Source organism: Phycomyces blakesleeanus (genome assembly GCF_001638985.1).
Source record: "Phycomyces blakesleeanus NRRL 1555(-) unplaced genomic scaffold PHYBLscaffold_29, whole genome shotgun sequence".
NCBI lineage: Eukaryota > Fungi > Mucoromycota > Mucoromycetes > Mucorales > Phycomycetaceae > Phycomyces > Phycomyces blakesleeanus.
The window spans coordinates 343,159-369,103 of NW_017265162.1; the positions used below are offsets into that span (position 1 = coordinate 343,159).

The 25,945-nt window shown below is 36.1% G+C and overlaps 10 protein-coding genes across 10 annotated transcripts; 2 read left to right on the forward strand and 8 right to left on the reverse strand.

Annotated features, from left to right (window-relative positions):
* Positions 1–423: 423 nt before the first annotated feature.
* On the reverse strand, positions 424–1,500 carry PHYBLDRAFT_151412 (cold-shock transcription factor; the record flags this gene model as incomplete). The annotated part of the gene is made up of 6 exons (XM_018432681.1): positions 424–686; positions 798–820; positions 903–1,015; positions 1,157–1,165; positions 1,255–1,310; positions 1,392–1,500. The coding sequence occupies 6 exons, from the start codon at positions 1,498–1,500 to the stop codon at positions 424–426; spliced, it is 573 nt and encodes a 190-aa protein (XP_018285543.1).
* A 572-nt stretch (positions 1,501–2,072) lies between these two features.
* PHYBLDRAFT_174198 (hypothetical protein) lies at positions 2,073–4,236 on the reverse strand (the record flags this gene model as incomplete). Its single annotated transcript, XM_018437210.1, has 5 exons — positions 2,073–2,501; positions 2,617–3,162; positions 3,261–3,737; positions 3,851–4,058; positions 4,124–4,236. The coding sequence occupies 5 exons, from the start codon at positions 4,234–4,236 to the stop codon at positions 2,073–2,075; spliced, it is 1,773 nt and encodes a 590-aa protein (XP_018285544.1).
* Positions 4,237–4,455: 219 nt separating this feature from the next.
* On the reverse strand, positions 4,456–5,505 carry PHYBLDRAFT_69375 (hypothetical protein; the record flags this gene model as incomplete). The annotated part of the gene is made up of 3 exons (XM_018442085.1): positions 4,456–4,757; positions 4,832–5,111; positions 5,188–5,505. The coding sequence occupies 3 exons, from the start codon at positions 5,503–5,505 to the stop codon at positions 4,456–4,458; spliced, it is 900 nt and encodes a 299-aa protein (XP_018285545.1).
* A 381-nt stretch (positions 5,506–5,886) lies between these two features.
* Positions 5,887–6,717, forward strand: PHYBLDRAFT_69376 (hypothetical protein; the record flags this gene model as incomplete). Its single annotated transcript, XM_018442086.1, has 3 exons — positions 5,887–5,940; positions 5,985–6,179; positions 6,547–6,717. The coding sequence occupies 3 exons, from the start codon at positions 5,887–5,889 to the stop codon at positions 6,715–6,717; spliced, it is 420 nt and encodes a 139-aa protein (XP_018285546.1).
* Positions 6,718–7,442: 725 nt separating this feature from the next.
* On the reverse strand, positions 7,443–8,890 carry PHYBLDRAFT_151414 (hypothetical protein; the record flags this gene model as incomplete). Its single annotated transcript, XM_018432682.1, has 5 exons — positions 7,443–7,570; positions 7,664–7,975; positions 8,046–8,286; positions 8,368–8,711; positions 8,800–8,890. 5 exons carry the CDS (start codon positions 8,888–8,890, stop codon positions 7,443–7,445), a joined length of 1,116 nt encoding a protein of 371 aa, XP_018285547.1.
* Positions 8,891–9,409: 519 nt separating this feature from the next.
* On the reverse strand, positions 9,410–14,364 carry PHYBLDRAFT_86119 (TATA binding protein interacting protein; the record flags this gene model as incomplete). Its single annotated transcript, XM_018443634.1, has 17 exons — positions 9,410–9,549; positions 9,613–9,784; positions 9,851–9,922; positions 10,016–10,132; positions 10,212–10,358; positions 10,441–10,623; positions 10,690–10,793; positions 10,862–10,956; positions 11,036–11,103; positions 11,173–11,635; positions 11,708–12,522; positions 12,700–12,958; positions 13,025–13,086; positions 13,171–13,384; positions 13,478–13,871; positions 13,955–14,070; positions 14,165–14,364. Coding segments are annotated over 17 exons (3,621 nt in total), but the record flags the coding sequence as incomplete, so codon positions are not given.
* Positions 14,365–14,657: 293 nt separating this feature from the next.
* On the reverse strand, positions 14,658–16,467 carry PHYBLDRAFT_136840 (hypothetical protein). The gene is made up of 10 exons (XM_018429815.1): positions 16,413–16,467; positions 16,273–16,334; positions 16,132–16,227; positions 15,970–16,066; positions 15,846–15,920; positions 15,669–15,783; positions 15,557–15,607; positions 15,364–15,491; positions 15,195–15,315; positions 14,658–15,132 (listed from the first exon to the last, which is right to left on the reverse strand). The coding sequence occupies exons 1-10, from the start codon at positions 16,460–16,462 to the stop codon at positions 14,755–14,757; spliced, it is 1,173 nt and encodes a 390-aa protein (XP_018285549.1). The 5' UTR covers positions 16,463–16,467; the 3' UTR covers positions 14,658–14,754.
* A 1,415-nt stretch (positions 16,468–17,882) lies between these two features.
* Positions 17,883–19,692, reverse strand: PHYBLDRAFT_69379 (hypothetical protein; the record flags this gene model as incomplete). The annotated part of the gene is made up of 7 exons (XM_018442087.1): positions 17,883–18,375; positions 18,436–18,617; positions 18,692–19,009; positions 19,071–19,150; positions 19,221–19,283; positions 19,343–19,471; positions 19,533–19,692. The coding sequence occupies 7 exons, from the start codon at positions 19,690–19,692 to the stop codon at positions 17,883–17,885; spliced, it is 1,425 nt and encodes a 474-aa protein (XP_018285550.1).
* Positions 19,693–22,670: 2,978 nt separating this feature from the next.
* On the forward strand, positions 22,671–23,229 carry PHYBLDRAFT_6879 (hypothetical protein; the record flags this gene model as incomplete). The annotated part of the gene is made up of 3 exons (XM_018442010.1): positions 22,671–22,722; positions 22,794–23,091; positions 23,148–23,229. Coding segments are annotated over 3 exons (432 nt in total), but the record flags the coding sequence as incomplete, so codon positions are not given.
* Positions 23,230–23,584: 355 nt separating this feature from the next.
* PHYBLDRAFT_189005 (hypothetical protein) lies at positions 23,585–25,637 on the reverse strand. The gene is made up of 10 exons (XM_018439594.1): positions 25,555–25,637; positions 25,341–25,489; positions 24,965–25,274; positions 24,827–24,912; positions 24,674–24,738; positions 24,514–24,624; positions 24,349–24,459; positions 24,182–24,283; positions 23,928–24,120; positions 23,585–23,867 (listed from the first exon to the last, which is right to left on the reverse strand). Exons 1-10 carry the CDS (start codon positions 25,596–25,598, stop codon positions 23,689–23,691), a joined length of 1,350 nt encoding a protein of 449 aa, XP_018285552.1. The 5' UTR covers positions 25,599–25,637; the 3' UTR covers positions 23,585–23,688.
* Between the last annotated feature and the right edge of the window lie 308 nt (positions 25,638–25,945).

Below are 25,945 nucleotides of genomic sequence, written 5' to 3' on the forward strand. Positions count from 1 at the left end.
AATATAATATAATAGCAAGAATTAATACTAAAATAAGTTCAATTGGGTTTGGACCTGCAACCATAACCACACTGAACCACACTGAACCACACTACACCACACTACTCTGTACTGTACTGTACTGCACTATACTGCATTGCACCACATTGTACTAACAAAAGGAAAAAAAAATTATAATATAATTTGATTTGTGGTAGCCACTAAAGGTTGTAAATGTTTTACATACAAAGTGTATATTTAAAGCATTTTCTTTATCTTAAAGTTAAGGTTGGTCAAGGGAAGAAAATATGTAAAATTTTAAGATGCTTGTCTGTGTGTGTGTATGTGCGTGTGTGTTTTCTTCTTTTTACTTCTTCTTTATAATAAAAATAAAAATAAAAATATAGATCTATTCCTAGGCCAGTGTACAACAAATGTCTTAATTTAACCAAGGTTATCACCAAGACGTTTATCAGCTAGGGGTGAGAATGGGGGATAAGGTGGCGCGAACTGTGCCATTGGGGACGTGGGCGGGATTGGCAGCGATGATCCGTAACCATACATCGGGAAGGGTTGCTGTCCGTATGGAGGATATGGCTGTGGAAGATTGTTGAACATAAACCCGCCGTCCACAATACCTGCCTGAGCCTGTGGACCAGGATATCCAAAGTTTCCTGAAGATGAACCATAGGGATCGAATCCATAGCCTATTGATATTAATTAATTAATAACATAAACACATTATATACACAAAAATTCTCTTTTATCTGCTTCAAGAATGCCCCAAATGAATAGACGCATCAATATATCTATATTACCCATAGGTTCTGCACCATAAGCACTAAAACAAAAAAGAAAAATCAAAGAAGTATTAATAAAAAATTTTGTCTTATTTTTTTTTGTAACATACTTGTCAAACTTACTTTGGGTTGATGCGTTGGCTTGCGTGAGGATCGCCTTGTACAGGCACACCATTTGGTCCGGTTACATTTGCTGCTTGCATTCCCTTGACTCCTTGCACAAGATCGTATTCAACCTTTATTTTTGTTTGTTTGTTAGTGGTGTTATACACACACACAATATATATATATATATTTATAATGGCGCCAATTTGAATTTGCCAAGTTGAGTGTATATATATATACAGATCTGTGTATATGTATATTTATATATTTACCTCTTCACCCTATAGAAATGCATGAATAACTTTGACTCAGAAAATGGAAATGAAAATGAAAAAAAAATACTACAATAATACAATAGAATTGGGCTTACCTCTCTAAGACTTTTGAAACCTCCATTGTTCTGAATAGCAGTGTGATGAACGAAAACTACAGTCCAAAATAAGATAAGTAAATAAAATCAGAAAATACTGGTATTCTAATAAAACTAACAAGAAAATTATTCATTACCTTCCGGAGGTGTTTCTGGAGAAGGATCATTAGGAATAATAAAGCCATATCCTTTTACAGAATTGAAGAACTTGACACGACCCAAGTTACGCGCTCCCTTGGATGCCATGATGAATTAAATGAACTATGGGTTGCAAAAGATAGGTGAGTACTGAGTTGAAATCAACAAAGGATAGAGAATTCGACTAGATAAAAAGGAAAAAGGAAATAAAAAGGAGTTGTGAAATATATCTATGCACACAGAGAGAGAAAGGTATATAATTAAATAATTAAAATAATTAATTAATTAAACAAATAATTAAATTATAAAATAATAGTAATAGTAATAGTAATAGTAATAGTAATAATGGTATCCAATAATTATCTGCTTTTGTTGTTTTATATATATAGAATATATAATATATTGTATAGATTAAAGAATATATATATATATATATATATAGAAAAAAAAAGGCTTACTGAAAATAACAACAACAATAGTGGTAGTAAGAATAGTAGAATAAAATAAAATATATATAAAATATAAAATATGAAAAATATGAAAATAAAAAACTATAGACAACAATAATACAAGAAGGGAAGGAAGGAAAGAAAGGCAAAGGCTGGAATGTATATCAAAGTCTAGTTTTGGTTGTCAAACTTGGCCAGTCATTGGATAAGCTCGGCCAAGACGATCTGTGACTACTCAAACGAAAGTGCTTGTAAAGCCCATAACCAGCCATCCTTTTCTGACTCTCCATTGGCTAGAAAAATCCATTGTTTGCCACGCCTACCCAGCCGATGACCCCATTTGAATCCACAAGTGTCCTTGGGTTTCCAGACAACAAATGTTCCTGATGACTCCATAGATGCCTCAACTGGTCCGTCAATCCACCGTGAGGGTATCTCTTTATCTCGAGTTATCGGCCGAATGGCCTCTTTACTTGCCAACAGGTAAGTATCCTTTAGCGGAAGGTGGAACATTTTCTTGTAGACCGGAGACCAAAGTGATTTAGATCTCTCCTTTTGCCACCGACGAAAGACAAGTAGACCGACCTGTTTAACATAGACACAAAACGTATCTTTGTACGGAGCATTGTATTTGTGTTTAAAAAACAATGGGCCAGAATACTAAATGATGAATAGCACCAAACTGTAAATATCAAGTATGCATGCATGTATGTATGTATATATGTATCACATATACTAAATAAAAAATAATAATATCGGCGTTTAATAGACTCACCATAACATTACTAGACTTATCAGCCTTTAGTGGTTGACAAGGCTGTATGCTCATATAGTCTAACCAAAGTTTAATACATCGTATCCACTTGTCCGCTGAAGGTCTCGATTCGGCAGTGTATTCAATAATAACTCCCTCGCTCGAGATTAGCCTAAAGTCTAGATTGTCTGCTCTTTCATTACTATGCTCTACTTTTATAATCTGCCGTAAATCTATTACACTGTCGGCATGTAGCAAATGACTCGCGCGTCTCATTCGTTGATTAGCAGGGGTATTTGGATTGGTTTGATACTGTGATCCAAGATTGAATGCTGGAATTTGTTTGAGTAAAAACGTTTGAGTAGTTCTGAACAGCGCGCTTGCAAAGCTTTGTTTTGCAGGATGTAGTAGGAATTCATCCTTGGGATTCTTGATCATGAATAGCAGCCCATGATCGAGAATGTAGTACACTTTGCGATTGTCATATTTATTTGTCAAATGTCCTTCGTGAGCAGCTGGTGCAGACAACAATGGGCACACGGGTGTACAGAGTACAAGGCGCGGGATCTGTGGGGTTTCAGTTGAAATAGATCGTTCTCGATAATTAGTTCCTGTTACTGTTACTGTTCCTGTTATTAAAATAAATGAAACAAAGAGGTTCTTACCTGACTGATGAGTTGAAAGGACAATACTGGATCTCCTGGATTATCTCTCCCATGCTTAATTAGTTCTCGCCGTGCGCATGAGTACTCCCAACACAATCTCATTTTGTCTTCTTCTGCAGGAAGGGGGATATTCTGTGCCTTTAATAAAGTCAGGACACATGTTCTAATGTTTTGGAGTTGCATTGAATCAGTTGAAGCACTCGGTAAAGGTGCCCTGATATCAAGTCCAAGTAGTGGAATATTGACATCAATAAAGGACGGAATGGGGGATTTGATCTTGATTTTGTGGTATATTTCGATAAACCATTCAAAGGCTTCATTTCTAGATGGAGCTTCGAAAAGAAAGGCAGAATCTTGGGTACGGTTGTCGATTCGTAAGCAGAAACTACCATCTAATGGTGATAATGGAGTTAGACGAAGGCCTGGCTGCTCAAAGGTAATCTCATGGGCTATTCGACAAGAATCTCCTGGGTATTGCTATTGAATTATTAATTTATTGATTTATTGATTGATCATTTAAAATATCAAATAGTTAAAAATAAGCCATATATATAATTAAGCATTTTTTTAATAAAAAAAATTAAAAGTACCTTTATAGAAAACAAAACAATCTTCTTTTTTGTCAGCTCTACGTAGAACTCACGCCAATGCAGACGTTCCTGCCGTTCGGATGTATGATTCAATCTCTTTTCATGAGAATGACGACGATATATGTTTTGTGATTTTGTACAAATTAATCGTCCTTCTTTTTCAATCCTCTCATGATTAAGACTTTGCTCGTACGGCTTTAATGGAAAACTGTTGAGTAATAAAAATGAAAATAAAGTTTTTAATGATGAATGATCAAAAAGCGATAAACTAACCTCAGAGAAAAGCTTATATGAGAAGAACGTTTGTGAAGCGTGTGATCATTAAGAGATTCAAAAGCCTTCATGGGGATTGTGTCTTTGGTCTTGAGTGAAAGACAATGAAGCATGATGACAACAGTCGACAGATGTTCATCACTGTTTGTTAAATGTTGAAAAAGAAAGAACTAATTCTGTATATAATATAAATATATATATTTTTATATATAAATATAGATATGTATGTACAAATCCAGATTATTATATGTAAACTAAAGGTCAAGCTAAATAACTAAATTGGGATTATTGACACCCGTCTGCCCTTTTTTTGTGTATGTGTGTGTGTGTGGTCAGTAACAAGCTCCTTTCTTTAATACGGAAAAATCAATCCCAAGCACAGACCATGACTTGGGTCTAGGGGTATTTGAGTGAATGACTTTGGTGTCTATGTTTAATTCTGTTTGGCTAAAGACACTGATCATTGCCTTGACTCTCTTTAGTCGGTTTTTAGAAGACTGGCGTACACTTGCAAGTACAGGAGCATCAATGAGAGGGTGATTGAATAGGCTATTATGTTGTTGTTCCAGAAATGCTATAAGCTCATTGATTACTTTTTCGCGTGTATGCTTGTCATAGTATGTTGTCCATTCACCTATTTAAAGACGTGATACGATTTTTCTTGTCTTAGCTCGTATACTCCAATCATCGGATATGTGTCTGTCTTACCACAACAGGAGATCATTTTATTCCAGATTGGACTTTCACGGAATCGTATAAAGCTGGATTCCAAAATCACGTATACCGCTTTTTTTGCTGGATCAAAACAATGATCTGCTTTGTGATCTCTGATCATAGCAACTACTTTGCTACGAACTTCATCATTTACATTGATTTCAAATGGACTGTTATGTGTCATGTACACAGCAAATATATGATGAGCAGTGCTCCATTGTTTCTTTGGCATGTTTTTCATTTTATCATAGCGTTCAATCTCCAGAAAGAAAAACTACACAAAATATTATTCAATATACCTTCTACATACATACAGGTATATATATATATATAAGTATCCAAAAGCTTACCAAGTTTTCACAAGAGTATTCGTTTATTAAATGGAGTAAGAAATAGCAGAGTGGGACCCTTGATTCTAGCATGGCCTTAAGTCCTTCTTTGCGTATCTCCGAAATACAGACATCCAATGGTAAATGCTCCCCAAAAAAAGAATCTAATTTTCGGGCAGATCGATCTTGCCTTAGCTTGTCAAATGTGTCAACACTGGTATGTTTTGATTGTGTCGAAGCTCTACGTCGCATTTGAAGAGCTGGCCTATGAGGTGTAGAAGGATACTCCTGGGGCTCTTCAACCAAAGAGTTTGGAAACATAATAGTATTGTAAGACATGTGAATATTGGTGGCGTATTGATGTATATATTGATATAAAAGAAGGAAATGATTTAGATATAAAGTTCAAAAGCAAATAGCAGTAATAATGACAGTGATAATAATAACAGAAAAAGATTATATATTTGGCCCAAACGAAAATCTATTTTGGGTTTTATATAGATTGTTGAAGGGTCGATTAGCAGTTCTATGATAGAAACGGCCACTTAAACCAAAGAGGTCTAAAGTCAGATATGATTTTTAAGAGGTTTAGCTTTTTTTTAAAAAAAAATAAGAATAACAACAATGATATGCAGCATCGCATTCTATTTCGATAAATTTGTGATTTGATTGGTATTAATACGTACAGAAAGTCGTATTTCCATTAGTGTCTACTAAAAAATGAAAATTAATAGCCAAGATCGGGCAGATTCATATTTTATTGTATTTGATATAGTAAATTTTTCTATCAATTTACAAGATCATTTATTTATATATAGACGTGGCCATTATTATTACTATTACCAAAGAAAAGCAAAAACAGACGTAGCTTTTCAAATGTAATTATTGCAGAGAAATCGCTATCAAATTACTCAAACATTACTCACGATTGCTCACGATCGTTAACTTATTTTACTTCTTTTAAACAATGGATATACCCTCACCCTGCCTTGCGCGGGGACTTTTCGGCATGCGTGTGTGTGTCAGTCAGTATCTAGTGCTAACCAGATTAATGCTGATCAGATCTATAATGTCCCTTATTCTATCTGTAAAGCACAGACCTCGTTTATAGTCTAATAATCGTTTATCTATCGGTTTCCCCGAAACTCTGGCCAAATCAGTAAATAGATATATTGGGTGTCTGATTGATCCGATATGTCCCAATGTTTTCCCTCTTTATTTTTAAGCAATCGATTAAAGTCTCCTAACTCCTCCAAATAAAAATAAGAACAAATAGTAATATAATCGAGGAACAAAGTGGGGGTGTTATCGATATTAGCCATGAGAGCATCAAACCTATTTACTATATTTATGAAATGTTTTGCATTACTGGTTCACTAGAGTCAGTTTATTGCATCATTCCCAGCCAATGTTAGGTGTATATTCTTTGTTGGCCCTTATACCTTTAACACCTATGGTTTGATTATTGAATCAGTTGTCCCTCTATATACCGATACTATCACTATTGTACTCAACGTATCTCCTGCTAAAATTGAAATACATGACCTCTAATCAATAAAATGCTAATAAAGTTTAAACCGACCAACCAGACCTTACAATCTGTTTGTTGTCTAAGCCATTAAGAATACTGCACAAATAATGAGAAATTGAAACATAAAATTAGCCGAAGAGCAAGATATTACCAAGTAATTCATGCAAAACAAAAATCCAATTTGTAATACATATTCAACAATAAACACACACACACACACATATATATATACGCAAATTAGACTATAGTGATCGAAAACACTAAGCTAATAATCACATCTTCTATTGAATAGTTTGATACAAAAAATGAAGATATAAATAGGGAAAATATACCAGCTTCCCATATAGATTGTAAATAACAATTAACAGGTATTTGGGTAAGAGCTTTTGGCTTAAAAATAAATGGTAAAATGAATCAAGTGACTTTGAAGTACCGTGGGGAGATCATGAAAGTACGCCAGCATCATCATACTGTTACATTACTTACCACCATTTTATTAAATAACTGTTCAAATACCTTTTTTTTTATAAAAAAAAAGCTAGAGAGCTTAATATATTTTAGTTAAAATGAATTTATGGTGATTACAGTTAAATGGTCTCGTTAAATGCATATATTATTATAGCGTTGCCCTAATTACAACCAGTGATAGCACCAACAATAATAAAGTCAAAGAGTTTGGTACAATTAGAATACAATAATTAGCGTTTATATAGTAAGTTGGTATGGGTTTATATGTATGAGTATATTAAAAGTATTTTTGCTTAAAGCGTTCACGCCTTGTACCACGCGTATCGCCGTTGATATCCTTTAGCGCATCAACACAGTTCGCTTTACAAAGAGGGCATTCCCCAGACTTGGAAGTAAGCCAAGGATCTAAAAGCAAATAAAGAAAAATATCAGAAAGCTCGTTAACATATTGTGTTCGGATCTTCTTTTACTATTTTTGTGAACTAATAAAAAGCTTACCAATGCAGTGGGTATGATATTCGTGTTTACAGGGTAGCTGTCTGACAACGTCTCCACCAACCATTCCTTCCAAACATATTGCACATGGATTTTCTTCATTGCTCAAAAGCGATGAAGAATCATCATAAGAGCCCGATCCTGATTGATGACTGGTGGCTGGTGTCATTATAATAGTACGGGTCAACAGTTGTTTGACCTCTGAAGGGTGAAGAAGTTCTTTTCCCATAGGAAGAACTTCTCCCACGCCTATTTCTTCACCAGATCCAGGGTTACGAGCCACTCGACGACGCCAAAGATAAAACAGTATTCCAGCTGTTAACGGAAATATGGTTAGACCTATAAACGTAAGAGATCATGGAAGATCAAAGTGTAATATATTTACCAAATGTACACATTATAGCGCCACATACTGCAACAGCAATAATAAGTACAAGTTCTGCTGTTGGAAGTTTTTCTGTTGGCGTTGGAAACATGTGAACACGAATAGCCAATGTTAAGGTCTTGCCGTTGATGACTTTTGGAGGGGACTTCATTGAGTTTTCCAGTAATCCGTGAAGCTCCCTACCAATCTTGGGATTCACAAAAAAGACTGGTATAGTGATTCCAGAGTTTTTAGGAATACCCTAAAAAAAACAATACGTAAATACATATATGTATGTGCGGCTAATAAATGGCACTATATATTTAGAAGCCTAGTTATTTACCATGTTCTTTTTTTTCGCGAATATAGAATCATCTTTATGGCTTGTGGCATAGAAAATTACAGCAACTGTTCCATGCTTTTGAGTTATTTTGATCTTGGTCGAGAGCGAACATCCTCCACTTTGGACTAATGCAATTAAAGGAGCCTTTGGGAAGTTCTCCTCTGCAGCAGTGACCGGACCGACATTACACGATAATCCAGAGTCATATAGAATGCCCTCAAGCCCATCTTCTGGAGGTAAGACTGCATTCTCTGCTGCATGTACAATCTCATATCTATTTGTAGAAAGGGAGACATCGCTTGCTGTCGAAAGAGAATCGACATCAGAGCTCAGCCATACTGAATCTGTATTAAGAGAAATAAGATGAGAGTATTTATAAGAATGAGTACAAATTCTAATTATTTCTCTATTTTTTTAAAGTTATTTGTTTACCTTGAGAAATATGTGGGCCAGTGCCAAATGCTAGGACATTTTGAATAAAAATAGCGAGAAAATAAGATAAGTAGAGTAGGAATAATTGCATAATAAACTCGAGGGCTCTTAGAGTAGATCAAAATGGAGAAAATAGATGAAAATTCATTTTGAAAATTCAGAGGTCTTTTAAAGAGTATTGCTGGAACTTAATTAGCTGAACAAGGTGTCAAAGGTCTCAGAAAGTGAGTAAATTAAAGATATTTTGAAAGTTTTCATTTTAGCATAAATGAAGTGTTACTGGTATGTTACACATGTATGAAATATGTTCAGTAGAGCTTGGTACTATTCATATTTATTATTGTTTCATTGATTAATGTAGCTCATGAGATATCCATATATTCCACAGCGCGTGTTTCTCTGTTTTCAGCTTCGGCTACAGTAAGCTTGTAATCATCAGCAAAAGGCCCATTTGAGACCTCTTTGACAAAGTGATCGAACTTTGGTGTAGTGTCTGAGTAACAAATAAATAAAATAAAAAATAAAATAAAATAAAATAAACGTTAATCATTAACAAACAAATTTTGATTTCGAGACAGCTCTCTCAAACTTTTTAAATCTTACTTTGATCAGACAATCCAGAAAGCGCGACAATGCAACGAAGTGTGGCTCTCACCAACTCTTGGTTCTTTTCCACCTCCTGCTTTACAGCATTACTTCTCATTTTGAAATCAAGAGTTGATTTGAAAGGTGAAACAAGATCATCAAGCTCTGATAAATAGTTAGAGTATTTGGTGAGATATAGAAAAAGATATGGATTAAGCGGCGGCTTACTTTGAGTCACGGCTCTTATTGCGATTTTACTAAGGCGAATCAACATAAGATATCCTAGCATCTTAATCTCATGCTGATCTTCAAGTCCTGCTCTCACACGATCCAAGAAACCATGTACATCAATTTTATCTAAGCATGTACCGAGTAATGTATACATGCACTCATAGGCAGCCTTAAATAAATCGTTAGTTTCACAAATACAATGCATAAATGATTATTCCTAATGCATGAATAATACCTTTCTAATCTCAAGACCATCGTCCACCTTGTGCTTAAAGGGTCCCATTTCAACTGTGTGAATCAACTCCTCCTAATGATTGATAGTATATGGATCAGTTTATCAAAGTGTATCAAAAGAAGAACAAAAAAAAGGAAGCCCATTCGCTATATAAACGTCTCTTACCTTAATCACAGTCTCTTCGTACAGCAATGGGATCAACTGGCCAAGAACGTCTCGGATCAAATAAGGCTTACGGTGAACTGCCGAGTTAATTGCCAAGAGTGCCAAACGGCGAACATTCTAGAACCAACCAGAAAGAAAGTTATAAAATTATAAGATTATAAATTAGACTGTTGTTTTTCCTTTCTTATTTACTTACCAGATCAGGATCTTGCAATAAAATTAGGAACTGAGAAAGAATGGGTTTCAACAAATCATCGTAGGCCTGTGAAGGATCCACAACAGCATATTTTATGGCAGTTGCCACTGTAGCTCTCACATGAGCTGAAGGCGACGACAAACGCTCCTGATAAAATGCATAGATATATATATAGTGAGATTTTTTTTTCTAGATAAAGCAACCGAAAACTAGATACTAATTTATTTACCTCGAGCTGGGGTAAGAATTTACGTGGGTCTGTCAAAGCCAGTTTGCCGAGACATTCGGCAACCACTGTACGAGTACCTTCTTCTTGCTCCGACTCACTACTCTCTAACAATAAATCCCATATTTCATTTGAAGCATCTCCCAAAGAAGCGTTCTTTCCATGCTGGTCATAACGAGTAATTATCTAAAAAGAAAAAAAAAAGTTAGATGATTAAAGATAACGTTTTTTAATATGCATTAAAAAAAGTACCTCTTTAAGAGCATGTAACAACAAGTAGCGGCGCTTTGGGTAGGCCTTCATCTGATCGACAATCAAGGGTAAATATCGGCTAATATTACCAACACTCATGTTACCTAAATACAAAGAAGATAAGTCGCAAGCCAAACAATCATATTATCATTCGATTTCTCATGTACCCTACCTAGTGCGAATGCAGCAGCAAACTTGACTTCTTCTGACTGGACCGAGAATAAGGCCAGGATTTGTTCGTGAATATTACCCAGGTGACTCAAATCACTAATTAAATTAGATCAAAGCCAAAAATTTAAATGAGAAAAGAAAGACAGTAATAGCACAAGTTCCACAAAGTACATACATTCGACGACCAATTTCACCCAATGTCAAAAGACTGAGGTATTTTATAGAGTCGTTGGTGGCAGGATCCTTTAATGTTATAAATGTTAGTGTCTACCCTTTCATATATATATCCAAACGAAAAAAAACCTGTCATACTTCAATGTAGTTTTGGAAAGTTCCAATAGTAAGTTGGCGGTTTTCTAGAGTAGTATTTACTGTCAATACAGCAACACATTGGGCCACAGTAGCAGCAGCCTGCTTATTAGCAACAGCAGCAACACCGCCAGCAGAAACACCGCTAGTTTTTACGTTCAATAGAGGTTCCACCAAACCCTTAACCAGGTTCTGGTACTCATCAGGACAAGCCTTAGTCAAAGCAGTGAAGAGTGAAAGAAGACTGTTGAGTGCATATCCTTGGAGAAGAGGAGACTGGATTAATTGCAGGAGAGAGGGCAGAATCGAAACTCTCATATTTTCGGCCGAACTAGCGCTGACAGTGATAATAGACTCAATGGCTTTGAGAGCCAATGGGAGTAAGTGAAGATCATTATCACACACCAAAGGTTTCAGTTCGACCAATAGAGATTTACAACTTTCTGGAGAAAGACTTTGGCCAAATCTAAAGTATAAACAAAAATAAATAAATACTTTGATGTGCAGAAAATGTCAGTAAGCACTAAAACATAAGTACCTCTTCACCAAAATGTTCAGGCACTCAAGACTAGCAATACGGATTGTACGGTTGCTCTTTCTTAACAACAGTCCGATTTCATCCACAGCCACAAGAACGCATCGCTCAAGCTCTTCGCCAGCTACGGCAGGACTCTGAGAAACGATTGCAAGAGTGCGTACACTAATCAAGCGTGTCACTTCATTCTTCAGACGATCCAATAAGACATCCCATGCCTGACGCTGCTGTGACTGTAATACATCTCCAGCCTGTGCCAGTAAAGCACCTAGACACATTATCGAGCGTTCCTTGACTTCTTGGTCGGCGTCGTTTGTACTGAGTATTTTGAGAGTTGCATCGAGAATCTGCAAAAGATATGGCTTATATTCCTCATTCATTGGGGTAATACCATGCTCGCCTGTTTCGGTGCGATGGATGGGACGAATAACTTTGATGAGTTCAACGCACACCAAAAAGGCCTCAGATGTGATCTTGTAGAATTTATCAGACAAGGTGTTGATTATGGCCGGGCACAAACGATCGAGGTATGGGTGAAGAACATTTGGTGGGTGGCTACGGAGGAAACGACGCAAGAAGGCAAGGACTTCGATTTTGAGGTTAGATGTCAAAGCCACTTGCTGTTGCTCTGAAGCAGAGCTACTGAGAGAAGATACAATAACAGGAACAAAAATTTCTACTTCTTGATCCAAACCACCATGAAGAACAGTAACAAGCTCTCGCAAAAGGTGGAATCCAATCTGGCGAGTCTGTGTAGACTTTGAGCCAAGTTGCTGCGCAAGAGCGTGGCTTAACTTAGGCACCAGTTGTCTAAGCAGCTGTTTGGGACTAAATTCAGATTAAAGCACGGTAAATTAATACAGAAATAATGATTTATTTATACTCCTTACTTACCCTGTACCAGTCTCTGTAGGGTTAACTGATACGGCTACATGTGGGCGGATAAAGGTCAATAGAGAATCCTCGTCACTTCCTGTTACGTCAAAGTCAAGAACAGCTTTTCCGTCATCTATGACTATTTCTGTGTTCTCTCCACCGTACAGACTGGTTTGGCGTAAAAGTACAATGAATGTCTGTAAAATATCAGAACGAACAGACTCCTCTCTCTCTTTAAAGCGGCTAATAAGAGCGGGGGCAACATTCTTGTAGAGCTGTTGAAGAAGGTCGGAACGAGTCTCAATAACAGCTGCCAACACCTTGGTTGCCGAGCGACGGACCTTCCAAGACATATCATCATCATCGTCTGAATAATCACTAGAATATAGTATAAGATTCTCTATCTTATACGAATGACCACATAAAGTGACGTGTCTCTCTTACATAATATCATCGTATTCTTCTTCCTCTTCATCCTCTTCTTCATCTTCTTCCATATCTTCATCCTAAAAGTCGCCAAATTTGATTCAATATTTGGCCTAGCATTTGGTCCCGTAACCCGGTTTCGCTCTTACCTCATCATCTCCAACAATATTAGGATCATATCTAAGATATTCAAGCCCGAGGGAAATAATACGGTCAGTATAAGGGGAAATCTTGTGAGGACAGCGGAGAACGAATGATTCCAAGGTTTGAAGACAAATTTCACGCATTTCATCATCCTCTTCGGCTTCGGCAGTATATACTTCAATAATAGAGACCAATTCGGGGAGGTAATCAGCTAAACGGGCAGTGCTATAGCGGCTAAAGACGTATATAATTAATAAATTAAGGTGTACTCCGGTGGAGTAACAGGAGTAAATAAAAATAAAAATATTAGAATATCTGTGTTTGTACCTCAGCATACCGGCACACTGAACAAGTGTGCGTAGTCTGTCTCCTGTAGAACTCTTATTTTTCAGCTGTGTCAAGATATGAGTAATCAGATCCTTAAACATGGCGTCATTTGCATGGACTGCGAAATGCCCAACAGCCAGAATTGTTCTCTTCCGGACCGCAGCACGAGGGTGTGCCAGCAATGGCAATAGTGTGCTCTTGACCTGTGCCTGTTTACTGGCTGGGATCTGGGCACCAAAACGTGAGAGAACCTCAGCAAGAACGTCTAAAGCATCCATCTCCATCTCATATGTTGTGTTGGAATCCTGCAAGATCTCCAGTGCCTTGGGGACGAGTACATTGCTAATAGTATCTCCTTTGACAGAATTTACTTCCAGCACAACTGTCTTTAAGCCTGTGTGTATTTATGTACCACACGTCAGCTAATGTTGCACCTCTCCGGATATTCGCGCAGTCAAACAGAAAATAACACCTTACCCACACTGGCAATGCCGCGGAGTTCTTCATTCTCTCGCTGTGCTGCAAATCCACATAGACATTTTACAATTTCGATGATGTGCTCTTCCTGGATCTGTTTTACAAGAGGGCCAAGACTATATATAAAATGTGTTATTCAAAGCCTTTTGAGTAGTTAACACAGCCAAGAAAAAGCTTGTGCGAAACTTGTGTTGTATTTTATGCACACACCACTTGACAGCAAGATTTTGCACCTCGCCATTCTTATCGTCCATCAGCTTCAAGACAGCACGGACAACTTTTATTTCAACAGATTTTTCAAGGGTAAACGAAGGTTTTTGAAGTTCGTTCATAAGGTCATTCAAGGCCATGTACCGGAAATCCCTATCCTCATTGCACATCTGTACGCATAATTTCATCAGTTGAATGTTTCGGCAAGAACGTTGTTGGGTTCTTTAGAGCTCTCTAACCTTCTCGAGGAGATTAGCCACCATGTACGCGTTTGTAACTGGCATATTGAGTGGTTGCAAATAGCAGTAATTTGGACGCGCGTAAAGAGAAGCGAGCAAAAAACAGGAAAGAGAAAAAAAGGGGAAGAGAAGAGTCTGGCTGCATGTCGTATGCTTCTCAGTGACTGGCATTTGACCATGGCCCATTCAAAATTATTCATATAGTAAAGTAGAGGTAATTGAGGTCTTAAGAGTGATACATCATAGAAGTGATTGATTATATGAAAAAGATCTTTATATATTGTATGAACCATAAAAATATCAGATTAAAACAAAAAAAGGCAGATAACATAGTAATAGATGCGATGGCTATTATGTGATGGTAATACAATCCACAGGTAGGTGTACGCAACTGGCAAAAGAGGCAAGTAGCTTGTGTTTGTCTAGATTCTTACCAATAAGAACCATTTTGCTCGCACTATCCAGCATGTTTTCTGCGTATCCTTCCTGAATATCATATAAATCTTGAACTCCTTGAATCACCATACGTTTCTTTTTGTCATCTTGTCTATCTTTTGGAGGTTGTATAATGCCTTTGAGGCGCAGTACAATCACCGGATCTTCGGCTGCGACCAATTGCTTATTTACAGTTGGAATAGTCTTTTCCCAAAGCAAAGTCTGAATCCATGCTTCAAAATGTTCAAGAGTATCCAGTTGAGTAGAAAACTGAATACAGACAGTTTGGACATCCTAAAAATAATGATTAAGTATTTGCTTATATTATATAACCACCAGGCTTCAGTTTTGCTTACGTGACTCAATTTATGAGCATGTCCACTACCGTGATGTTCAATCTTGTTGGCTTGCTCAGCAACAGTATCTACAGCATGGATATCATAGGCACGAATATCAAGTACAAAGTCCAAAGGAATTCTATAATACCATTAGATCAAGGTCTCAAATTTACTATCTTTTGTCTACCTTGACCGTTCTGTACGCAAGATTTCTGCTACAGAATTTACTGTTTTGATTTCTTTCTCAAGATCATTCATTTCTTGTTCTGTTAATAAATCTTCTTTGTTAAGGACAATTCGGTCAGCGATGGCAATTTGCCTGAATTTTGTAACACGCATCGCTTGTTAGTTTTAACACAATTGTTTAATATGTGGGGTACTTGCTTAAGTGCTTCATTAATCATTGTGTCTTCTTTCTTTTCTGTCATATACTACAAAATTAACCGGGTAATTTAGCTATCCAAAATTCAAACGATATCTCTTCGTTATTACCTGTCCAATGTGCTTAGCATCCACTAGGGTAACAATACCATCGAGGTAAATCTCACTACCAAGACCATCATCCAACCAGAACATAGATGCTATTGGCCCAGGATCTGCCAACCCACTAGCAAATACCACGGTTCATCAAATTGATCGGATCACAGTTCATGCTAAAATAGCTCATACCTTGTCTCCAGTAGGATATAATCGAATTTTCCTCTTTTCTCCATGAGACTCTCAATTGCTTTTACACCAACATCCCTAATTTAAGATATTAATATGATTGCTTCTGTATTGGAAAACAAATTACTTGACAGAGCAGCATAAACATCCATTGCGGAGTTCAAGCCATTCCTCGTACAGGGTTCCTTCTTGGTTGATCGACAATGATTTTTCAATGTCACTGCCTAATCAATGATTTTCTTTAATTTAAAAACTTGTCCAGTACAAGGCATATGAATTACAAACTTACTTTCTCCAAATTCATTTAAAATAACCGCGATCTTCTTCTCATGTTTCTCTGTCAAGATGTAATTTAAAAGAGTAGTCTTTCCACTTCCCAAGAATCCTAATTACACGATTAGCTTGTGATGATTGCATGAGATCCATGTACCTGTTACAATTGTTACAGGGATCTTGCGATGCCCTTCCTCTTCTTGAGTTGAAGTCGGGATGCTACAGCGAACGAATAGATAGACGGATTCATATATATAAGGATAGCTTCTAGACCCGATATAAAGAGTGAATATTTACTTTTCCGAAGAGACAGGTACAAGGTCAGGAATCTCGTCAAAATCAGCCATTGTATATTAAACAGTAACTTGACGGGTGTTTGGTGCTTTGTTCAACGACATAAAAATGCTGCGGAGCTTTAGTATTGAATGATGACGTTACTTTTCTTGTCTTTTGCATTATATTGCTAGTCTATATCTTCAATTGTGCTTAATACTGGTTTAATTAATTTTTCTTAAAGAATAAGATTAAGCAATTGTTTGCTTAGATAAAATAAAATAAATATATTAACTTTATACTAGGGCATTTTGCTTCTGTAGCAAAATAATAATACAATAATGCTGATATATTCTGGCAGTCGTATTATTGGAAAGAGCTTATGTTTTTAGGCCATTTGAAGTTATATATATACACTTAATCTGTATCATTTAACAGGCTTATACGTCTATATCATAAGGGCAGCATTGGGTTTAAGCGAGGAATATAAAAAAATGACTCTACATAAGCTTGAATTATAAGTATATATAGTATAATCAAATAGTGTAGTGGAAACGATATTGGATATAGTACTTGTCAAAATTCTATCAGCTTTTTTTTCTTGAAAAAAATTGTCTATTTGTATAGCTATAAAAATATTTAGCAAAAGTAAAAGTAAAAATGAGGAAAAATAACTTTAGTATTCTTATGGGAAATGGGCCGTAATTTCAATGATAGTTTTGGAGAATGTCCATGATATTTTCCAAAAGTATCATCGAAACCATTACTCACTTTCTATAGTATATATATTGAAAGAGTATTGCAGAGTTTTTTACCTGGTCATAATCCAGCAAATCTTGAGTCATTTTTGTATTATTTTGTCAAAGTTTATACTAAGGACCGCCAATATATGTGAAAATCAATATAATTATAGAATGACTTAATAATAGTTTAAGTTTGTATAATAATGACAGCGACCTTTCACATGTTTATCAAGTTTAAATATCTGAATTACAAGCAGTCGAATTTAAACAGTGTAATTTATGTACATAGGGAAGCATGTTTTGACATCGCACATCATTTATATGGACACATGTATTCATATTATTATAGTAATCATTTACTTAGAGAGAAATAGAGTGAAGATTTCAAGGTTTAGGTTACCGTATTTGCAATAATAAAGCTTATAAGTTGATGTTTATGATGCTCTGTTTTAGAACCTATATTATAGATATTTATATAAATATAGACATAAACTTTTAGAGACTTGATAACGTTTAACTCAAGAAGATATCATAATTTATTCGTACTTTAGGCTTTTAGTTATTTATTTATTAATTAGATTTCAGTAAAGAAAATTATATTTTTTCTTGGGTGGTATTAAAAAGCTATCCTTGCTAGTAATTGTACTGTTATACAAGCAAAATATGAACAGATGAAAGTAATGTATATATATATAATGTAAAGAGTTGATGGATATTAAAAAACAGGGGATTTTAAACCAATGCTATTATGCTATGAATTATCATTAGTACTACGAGTAATGTCTACAGATCTTTTCTTTGGTTCCTTATTAGAGTGATAAGGCGGTGGACTCAATACAGTAGAGATCTTAATGCTATCAGTCGAAATATTATTAGGTTTAGATTGGAAATTATACTGTGGTCGAGTTGATGTTCCTGGTGTCCCAGGTGAAGTAGGTGAGCCAGGCGAGGTGGGAGCGGACAAGGGTCTGTTGAATGGACCAGTGCCTTCGATTTCGAATGTACGAGAGTTGGTAATCAAGTTGCTACTTATAACATCCATAGCAAATACATATTCGTTTTTGCTGTCACGTTTTTGGGCTGATCCTAATTTATTTTGCAAGCCTTGTTTAGGATGCTGTCGATTTTGAGGAAGAGAGGATGAGCGAGCTCTGTGTGAATATCTGGAGCCTCTTCGGGGATAAGACATATTATCTTCATTCGAACTGTGATCAGAAAGTCCAAGGTTTACGGTAATCTTTGGACTTTTGATATATAGTACTGTTAGTGCTTTATTTATTTTTATCCATAATATATTTACGTACGTTAAGAGAATAGCGATCTCAATAAGCAGTGTTACCAGTGGAACATCAATCATCCATATGACACAAGTGCCGGTAGAGAGAACGGGGTTCATTGTAATAGTATTTCGGAAGATTCCGTACATGAAGGAAAAGAATGTAAATATGACAGTCGCCAGACCTCCAGCAGTAACAATTATCTTGACCTTTTATTTATCATTTATTAACAGATACAAGTAAGCCACGACTGTTTAAAGATTTTCACCATTCATATATTTACCTTGATAATTCCTGTATCAATGACCGAAATGTCTGACCCATTTCGTATACGTGTTGCTCGATGGCGTTTGAGCACCCTTAGCAAAAGGTATCCAGACGAAAATAGGATAACAAAGATACAGAAGCAATATATACCCCAGGTCAAATGCAATGCCCGGGTAAAAATGTAAGCAACGTCAATTTCTCCCCTATGAGCATATATTCCAGAGCATATGGAAAATATATTGTTTGTAATAAATGGGATAATGAAAACAAAAGTACAGAATTTGTCAATGAGAAGTGGGGAGCGAAACCACTCGTTAGAAAGAGTTGTACTAGACTAAGAATATAGAAATTAGATAGTTCTCTGACTCGTTTTTTTATAAATATAAAGAACTTACGTCTGCAATTGTATGGGAAATACCAAAGAAGTAGCATGACAGAGCAGATACAGCAAATTGCCAAGGAAATTCATGAATGACTTAAATAAATAGATAAAATATATTAGTATAATCAAATTTGATATTAAATGGAAAGAACTTTATGCTTACATGAGCGAAATATAACATTAGGATAAGTATTTGTTAAGACCAAAAATGTCTGAATAGCCCGCACTATTAAATAGATCAATTAAATTAAAAATTATTCCTGATACAAGGTTCGATCTACTTACAAGAATTAGTGAGAATAGCCATAACAAGTACTGAATCAATTGGTCTTGGTTGAATGAATCCAGTACGTTCCGATACTATCCAAATACGCTGCTTCTTGTATCGCATTCGATAAAATAGTAGGATTGCGGCTGTGTGTACACATATATAATTTAGGATTATAATACCCTATGTTCTTGGTTTTTGGAGTACCTATAACAGATACTATTATAGCAAATATTGCGCCAACTAGAAGGATTTTGTGAATTCTGTCCTCAATAACACAATCGCCAAGAAATAGACGCCAGTCGCAATAGCATGTTCCATCTTTGTCACACAGTCTCCAATAAACTTCTTGGCCTGGCAAAGACATAAGATTATGGTCGACTTAAGGAAATAAAATAAATATCAAGTATGATGGGGCGTGTTGGTCGTCAATTATATCCGTAATCGTTAAAGGCAAAATATGGTGAATGGATCGAAGAGAAAAACTGAGAAGAGCAAGCAAAAGTTAAACTCTAGTACTTGGATGATTTTATTATTAAAAATATAAAAAATTTAAACAAGTGATCAAATCGAAAAAAAAAAATCCCAATTTTAGGATTTTTAATATTTTCAGAATTAACGAATAGAAAATGTTGCTCTAAATCTGAATGTAATACATGTTCTCTTGTGTTATTGAGTATCATCATGCTAAACCATGCACAGAATGTGATATGTTAAAGATGATGCCCGAATAAGTAGATTTCTGCGTTGTTCAAATGGCTGATTTTCTCTTTGACATTCAAAAAGAGCGATTGATATGGGTGATAACGATTGAAAAGCGTAAAGTCTTCAAGCTTAATCGAGAATCGCTATATATATCTTTGGAAGCCCCAATAACTACTTCTATATTTACATGCTTGTTATGAAGTCATATAGACGATACTGTTTTGAGCTACGCCGCCTTGGGATTTTGCAAAGTAATTTTAGGGCTACGGGTACATAGACCTATTATTGATGTATGTACAAGAATTCATTTTTATAAGAGACATTAGCCAAGTTTTATCTATTAAGAGAGTATAGGTTAAATACTATATTAAAGCACATGAAATCAGTGTGTTAAATTAGGGTACTTCTTTTAAACACTTTCTCTGTAAAGAAGAAAATGCTGTAATATTATCTACATTCACCTTATTTGTTCTTTAGTACAGCTAAATTGAATAAAAGTAGAATAGCTAAAGAGGCATTCGAGTTTTCTCTTTCCTATTGTTATTATTATTATCTATATGGTCTTTAAATAAGTTAGCCTAATAAAGCTTCAAGTGTATTTAGCTCCTCTTAACATCGAAAATACTCGTGATATTTTAACAGAAATAAAATCAAGGGTGGGCAGAGTTTGTTGTAACATGGTATTACTTTAATCAGCACATTAAACCCAATTTATTGTGTGTAAGGCCAATACACAATTCATATATTTTAAGGATTATTGGCTGACTAACTTGTCTTATTATACGTTCTTTTACATTATTATATAACGGAAAAAATATTCTCCAAAGTCTTCCTCTTATAATCCCAATCCTTCAAGAACAGCATAAAAGTCTTAATGCTATAAGTATAAAAGAGTATAAAATAATGAGGGTTAGACAAATGAAAATAAAAAAAGTTTGGGGTTTTCCTTGTTTGATATGTGTAACAAATTTGAATTTTCAAATTATATTGCTTTTTTTATAAAAGGACCTATATATTGTGGATGTTCCATGTAGCTTATTATAGCTCGCGGCTTATTGTTACCCTTTATGACACCATAACACACATATAAGAGTAAACCATCGTTAATTCATCTGCTCTTTGTGATCGCGAGTATTTATATTCTATATCAATGCGAGAAAATACGGATTACAACCTTTGAATATTGCAGATATTTAGAATGATGTAGTCAGAACTGAGTGGGTAGATAAATCTTGTATGACAGCTGTGATATAGTACATATATTTAAAGACAAATACAATTGAGTTTGAAGATAATATTTGTTAAACGTCCTAACAATAATAAGCCAAGTTGGTCTTTTGGTACCATGGAAAACAGTAAAATCAAATTAATAAATGTCTCAATTCACGTTAATTATAAAAAAAATCAATTGTTTATGAATTCATATATATATATATATTATTCAAAAGGTAATGCCATCAGTCATACGTACGATCCAGTAAAAACAGCGGCTGTATACTCATTTTGTGTGTGTATGTTTTGTATGAGCCCATTGTTTCTCTCTTAACGAAATTCACATTTAGTAACACGCAACTATCGCGGAAATATAATCGATTTAAATAAAGTGAGCTGGCTCAGGCTAACTAGAGATACTCTCCTTTTACACTGAAGTTTCTATCTAATGTTCAAAGATTATTTTGTTTGTCGCATATATATAGAATTTATAGGTAGTTTACTATATAGTAAACAATGTATTCTGTCATTATTTATTAGGAGCAGCAACAACTTGGGCAGAATTCTTATTAATTTTTATTGCTGTGGGCCAAAGAGAAATTGAAAGACACATGTTAATTCAGTGACAAATTTTATAATAAACTATCCAGGTACCAAGTTAAACTTTTGGCCCAGGTACATTTGATTCTACCCGACCCATCGGATCAGAAAGCAAGATAACCAAGATTATAATCTGGCTCTGAGATAATTATCAAGGGGTGCTCCTTGAGTATACAGAACCCTTTTAACTAAATATTCCAAATCGCTGGTCATCTCCATGAATCAGGCTCAAGGGGTTTAAGTCTCCGACTATTGTCTAGATTTCTTGAGCACGTTAATCTCACCCGTTTAGATTCTTCATATATTTACCATGGATAATGTAGGGATTAGTACGTTGTAACAAGCGTGTTTTGCTATTTGAATTATCAGATCATTTGATCATAATCTAAAGAATGTTTCTCGTTTCCAATACTACATTCTGTAATCACAGCAACATCCCACTTCACCAGCTTCCCAAAGAAATAGTATAAGTAATGCGAGTCCATCATCTAACAAGCGCTCCAGTGTAAGCTCCTTATTTTCTCGCACCAGAAGTGCATCATTTGCGCGATTGGGTGGTAGAAGATCCTCCGTGGTATCAGTTCCGCCAGTGCAACAACATCAGTCTTCAGTTTCACGTCAACATGTACCTAATAATGCACTGTATGAGGATCAAGAGGATAATGATACAGACTCAGAATCATCTCGCTTGAAATCAGAATACTTTAAACGATATGAGCTTATGACAGAATTGTAAGAAAATTTTGCTAGCCACAAAAAAAAATCAACAGTTGAATGATGATGATGAGAGCTGATGCAGAGTTGTTTAGCATTAACTTGCGGAATCCAAGTCACTGCCCACTTGGTGTATATGTAATGCCCTCTTCAGACAACCTTAATGGTAACCCACAAACAAGAAGGAGAGGAAGAGGAAGAGGAGGAAATACTACCGGGACTTACGTGTCGATATAGTCTGGTACGGTGTAATATTTGTGCACAAGGGATTCTACCGATCTGGAGTCTTCAAGTTTCGCATGACAATTCCTGAGAGTTATCCAAATCTTCCACCTTCGGTCACATTTTTGACCGAAATGTTTCATCCTCTGGTGGATGCCCACGGAAATGTATCAATGTCCCAACAGTTTCCAACCTGGAGACCCTATCAGGATTATATTTTACATGTCTTGCATTATCTAAAGAATATGTTCAAGAAAGCGGTTCTGGATGGTCTATTGGATAAGCATTGTTTCAATAAAGAAGCTTATCGCTTGTAAGTTGAGTCTGGTTAAGTTGGCTAACGACAATCTAACCTTTTAAATATGACAGATACCGAACAGATGTGGGTGTGTTTGGAAAGTTGGCTCAACAATGTGCGCAGTTGTCAATCACGGAATCGTTTCTGTTTGATCATTTCCCAGATAATAATATGATTAGATTCTCTTCTTTGAGTGAAGACAAGTTTGGTAGGTTCTTTGGATAAAATGTATCATTATATCCTTACTAATGTAACCTTTTTTAAAAAATAAATAAATAATAGATGAACTCAAGGCACAGATCCTTAGCAGCGCTTCGGTAAGTATTGGTATTGCTACAATATATTTTCTAATTTCTTTTTTAGAATCCGCCTGACATATTTAGCAGTGAGAACACCATTGAACAACAACTTAAGGACCGTTTGGATGAATACAAGACCAACCCACAAATATAAAACCTCCTCTTTTCCCTTACTACTATCTCGCTACTAAGTGCAAAACATTATTTTTGTCTTAATGCGTATTTTTATATCTACATTGATTAAAATCGATAAACATGAACTAAATAAATGGATGAATGAATGAACACAAGTCTTTTGTGTTAAAGGGCTTGCTTAGATTGCCTTTTTATGCTTCCGCTGGACTTCTTCCGGGCCAACCACACCTTCAGACACACGTGTTACCATCTTTGTTTTGGAAGGGTGTGGGAATAAATCTCCCCACATAGACTTGCGGGCATCTCGGTAAGGAATCTTTCCTTGGGATTTTGGGATCGAGGTTCTCTGAATCTCACCTATAGCAATAAACACACAGTATGATCAATAAATGCACACTTATGGGTGTTTTAACATACCATTCTGAACACACAGATCCATAACCACATGCCCCTTGTTTTTTAAGGGTGGTTGGATTAGACGTGGCCATGAAAAAGCTGCTCTCTCAAATGGAGACTCGGCATTTTTGGTTGATGGCCGTTTTCCTCTTCGTAGTACAACATACGAGTACTTTGCATCTTCTGTGTTGAATTTTGAGTGCTTCGTCTTCATCTGTAAAATATATAAATAAAATCCTTCTGTTGTCTATATTTTTCTCATTAATTAGGTTTACCAAGAATGCTGGTCTTTCTACTCTTTGGGAGAAATGACACCAAGTTTTGGACGGTTTAGCTTCAGGAGAGAATAAAAGAGGACAGGGACGGTCGTGAGGACACTAAGGAGAAATACCGTCAGTAAGACAAAATTTTCTATACGAATGGCGTGGTATGTAAGACTTACAGGTGCCACCACATGGACGTCCTTTTCTTTTTCTTTCTCAGCGTCAAGGATCCATTGTCTAGCCCGAGCAATGGCTGAAAATCCAATTGGAGTGCCACGTTCGATCAAAATCTTTGATATCAATGATTTAGATTAAGCTAATTGATAAGTATACGGAAAACTTACTAGAACATCCCCTGCTTGTTCCCATAACTGCTCAATAGTTGATTTCTGTAGTGCAGTTGAGGCTATATCACCCAATGCAAAAGCACTCACAACGAGGTCTGGTTTGGAGATCTATCCAGTCACAATTGATGAGAACAATCATTTAAAGCAGAAGTCTTACCGTTGGATCAAAGGCCAGATAACGTTTGAACTCAATAGGAGATGAATCAGGCTTCTTGGTGCACTCTACATCAGAGGATTTAGTCCCATACACACAAACGCCACATTGGAGGCCGTGTTAAGCCATCTTGCATAATATTGATTTCTGCATTACCCTCTAGGTTCTCAGCCACACGTAACATGTCTTCAGATAGATCTACTCCCACATATTTGTCGATATCAAAAACTTCTTGAGCAGCCCTATTCATCCATGGGAGTCAATATTTGTATATTGCAATAAACAAATCATTACCAGATGGCTGTACCGGGGCCAGTACCAAAATCAAGCATGGTTTTTGGCTTAAAATCACCAAGACGACTATTGACCTCTTCTAATACGTTGAAAATGGCAGCATATGATGCGGGTAAAACACCTGCGGTATATGCTAATGCTTCACGAGGACCATACGATACATTGTGTGGTTCAAGGACTTCTTGATTAGGTGTCTTCTTAGGTTTTTTTGTGGGATCTTGTTCAAGCGGTTCAGGAATCCTTGCTGTTGATCTCATGGCCTCGTACAGTCGTAAAGCATCCACACGAATCAGCCTCTTATCATGCTGTGCTAAATTTAACTCTTATTTAAGACATTCCCAAATAGCTTATTTTCTTGGCATGTAAATAGATTTACCTTCAATCAAGTCCAAAATACCCTTGGCAAGTGGCTTCGGAAGGTGTACACACCCAATGCGTTTTCTTCCAAACTCTGCTTCTGGCGATCCACGCACGAATTCGGCTGGATTTGTTAAATCAGAAATGACAGTCGTACTAATGAATGATCTATTAAAAAGGATCGATTAGATCATTGTGGGGCAATAATTATTCATGGAAAAAAAACCACTTGCTCTGTCATTTCAACATCGAGCATGCTCAGATCCTTTTCGTCCATGAATATAACATTCTGAGAGTATGGTCGTTGGTGTTGGGCGATCAAACGCTGGGTAGGTCTAAGGATGCGAATAAGTCGAGATGTCATAAAGAAGAGTGATAAGATAAGCCACGCCCAGGGTTATGCTGGTATTGTCTTTAAAATTCAATAGGCGCATGTTCCTGACGTTTTGTGCGACCCCCTTTTAGACCTGTATAAAAAGGAACCGATCTCCTCAATGGACGTTTCCCTTTTTTGTAGCTGGTTCCTTACACGGACTCCAAACGTGCTTTCTTTTTTCCTCAATATCCACCTTTCTCTTCCTTCTTCACTCGGCACTTCTCTTCTACTTCCCTCAATTAATCACT

What these genes read in the sequence shown, in the direction of transcription:
- PHYBLDRAFT_136840 (XM_018429815.1), bottom strand. Translation starts at nt 16,462, where the DNA reads ATGGCTGATTTTGACGAGATTCCTGACCTTGTACCTGTCTCTTCGGAA. An exon ending in TGTTTATGCTGCTCTGTCAA is followed by an intron (nt 15,921 to 15,969) that starts GTAATTTGTTTT and finishes ATCTTAAATTAG; the next exon opens with GGATGTTGGTGTAAAAGCAA. An exon ending in ATGCTAAGCACATTGGACAG is followed by an intron (nt 15,608 to 15,668) that starts GTAATAACGAAG and finishes TTAATTTTGTAG; the next exon opens with TATATGACAGAAAAGAAAGA.
- PHYBLDRAFT_189005 (XM_018439594.1), bottom strand. Translation starts at nt 25,598, where the DNA reads ATGGACGAAAAGGATCTGAGCATGCTCGATGTTGAAATGACAGA. An exon ending in CTCGATGTTGAAATGACAGA is followed by an intron (nt 25,490 to 25,554) that starts GCAAGTGGTTTT and finishes CCTTTTTAATAG; the next exon opens with ATCATTCATTAGTACGACTG. An exon ending in TAGAAAGACCAGCATTCTTG is followed by an intron (nt 24,121 to 24,181) that starts GTAAACCTAATT and finishes TATATTTTACAG; the next exon opens with ATGAAGACGAAGCACTCAAA.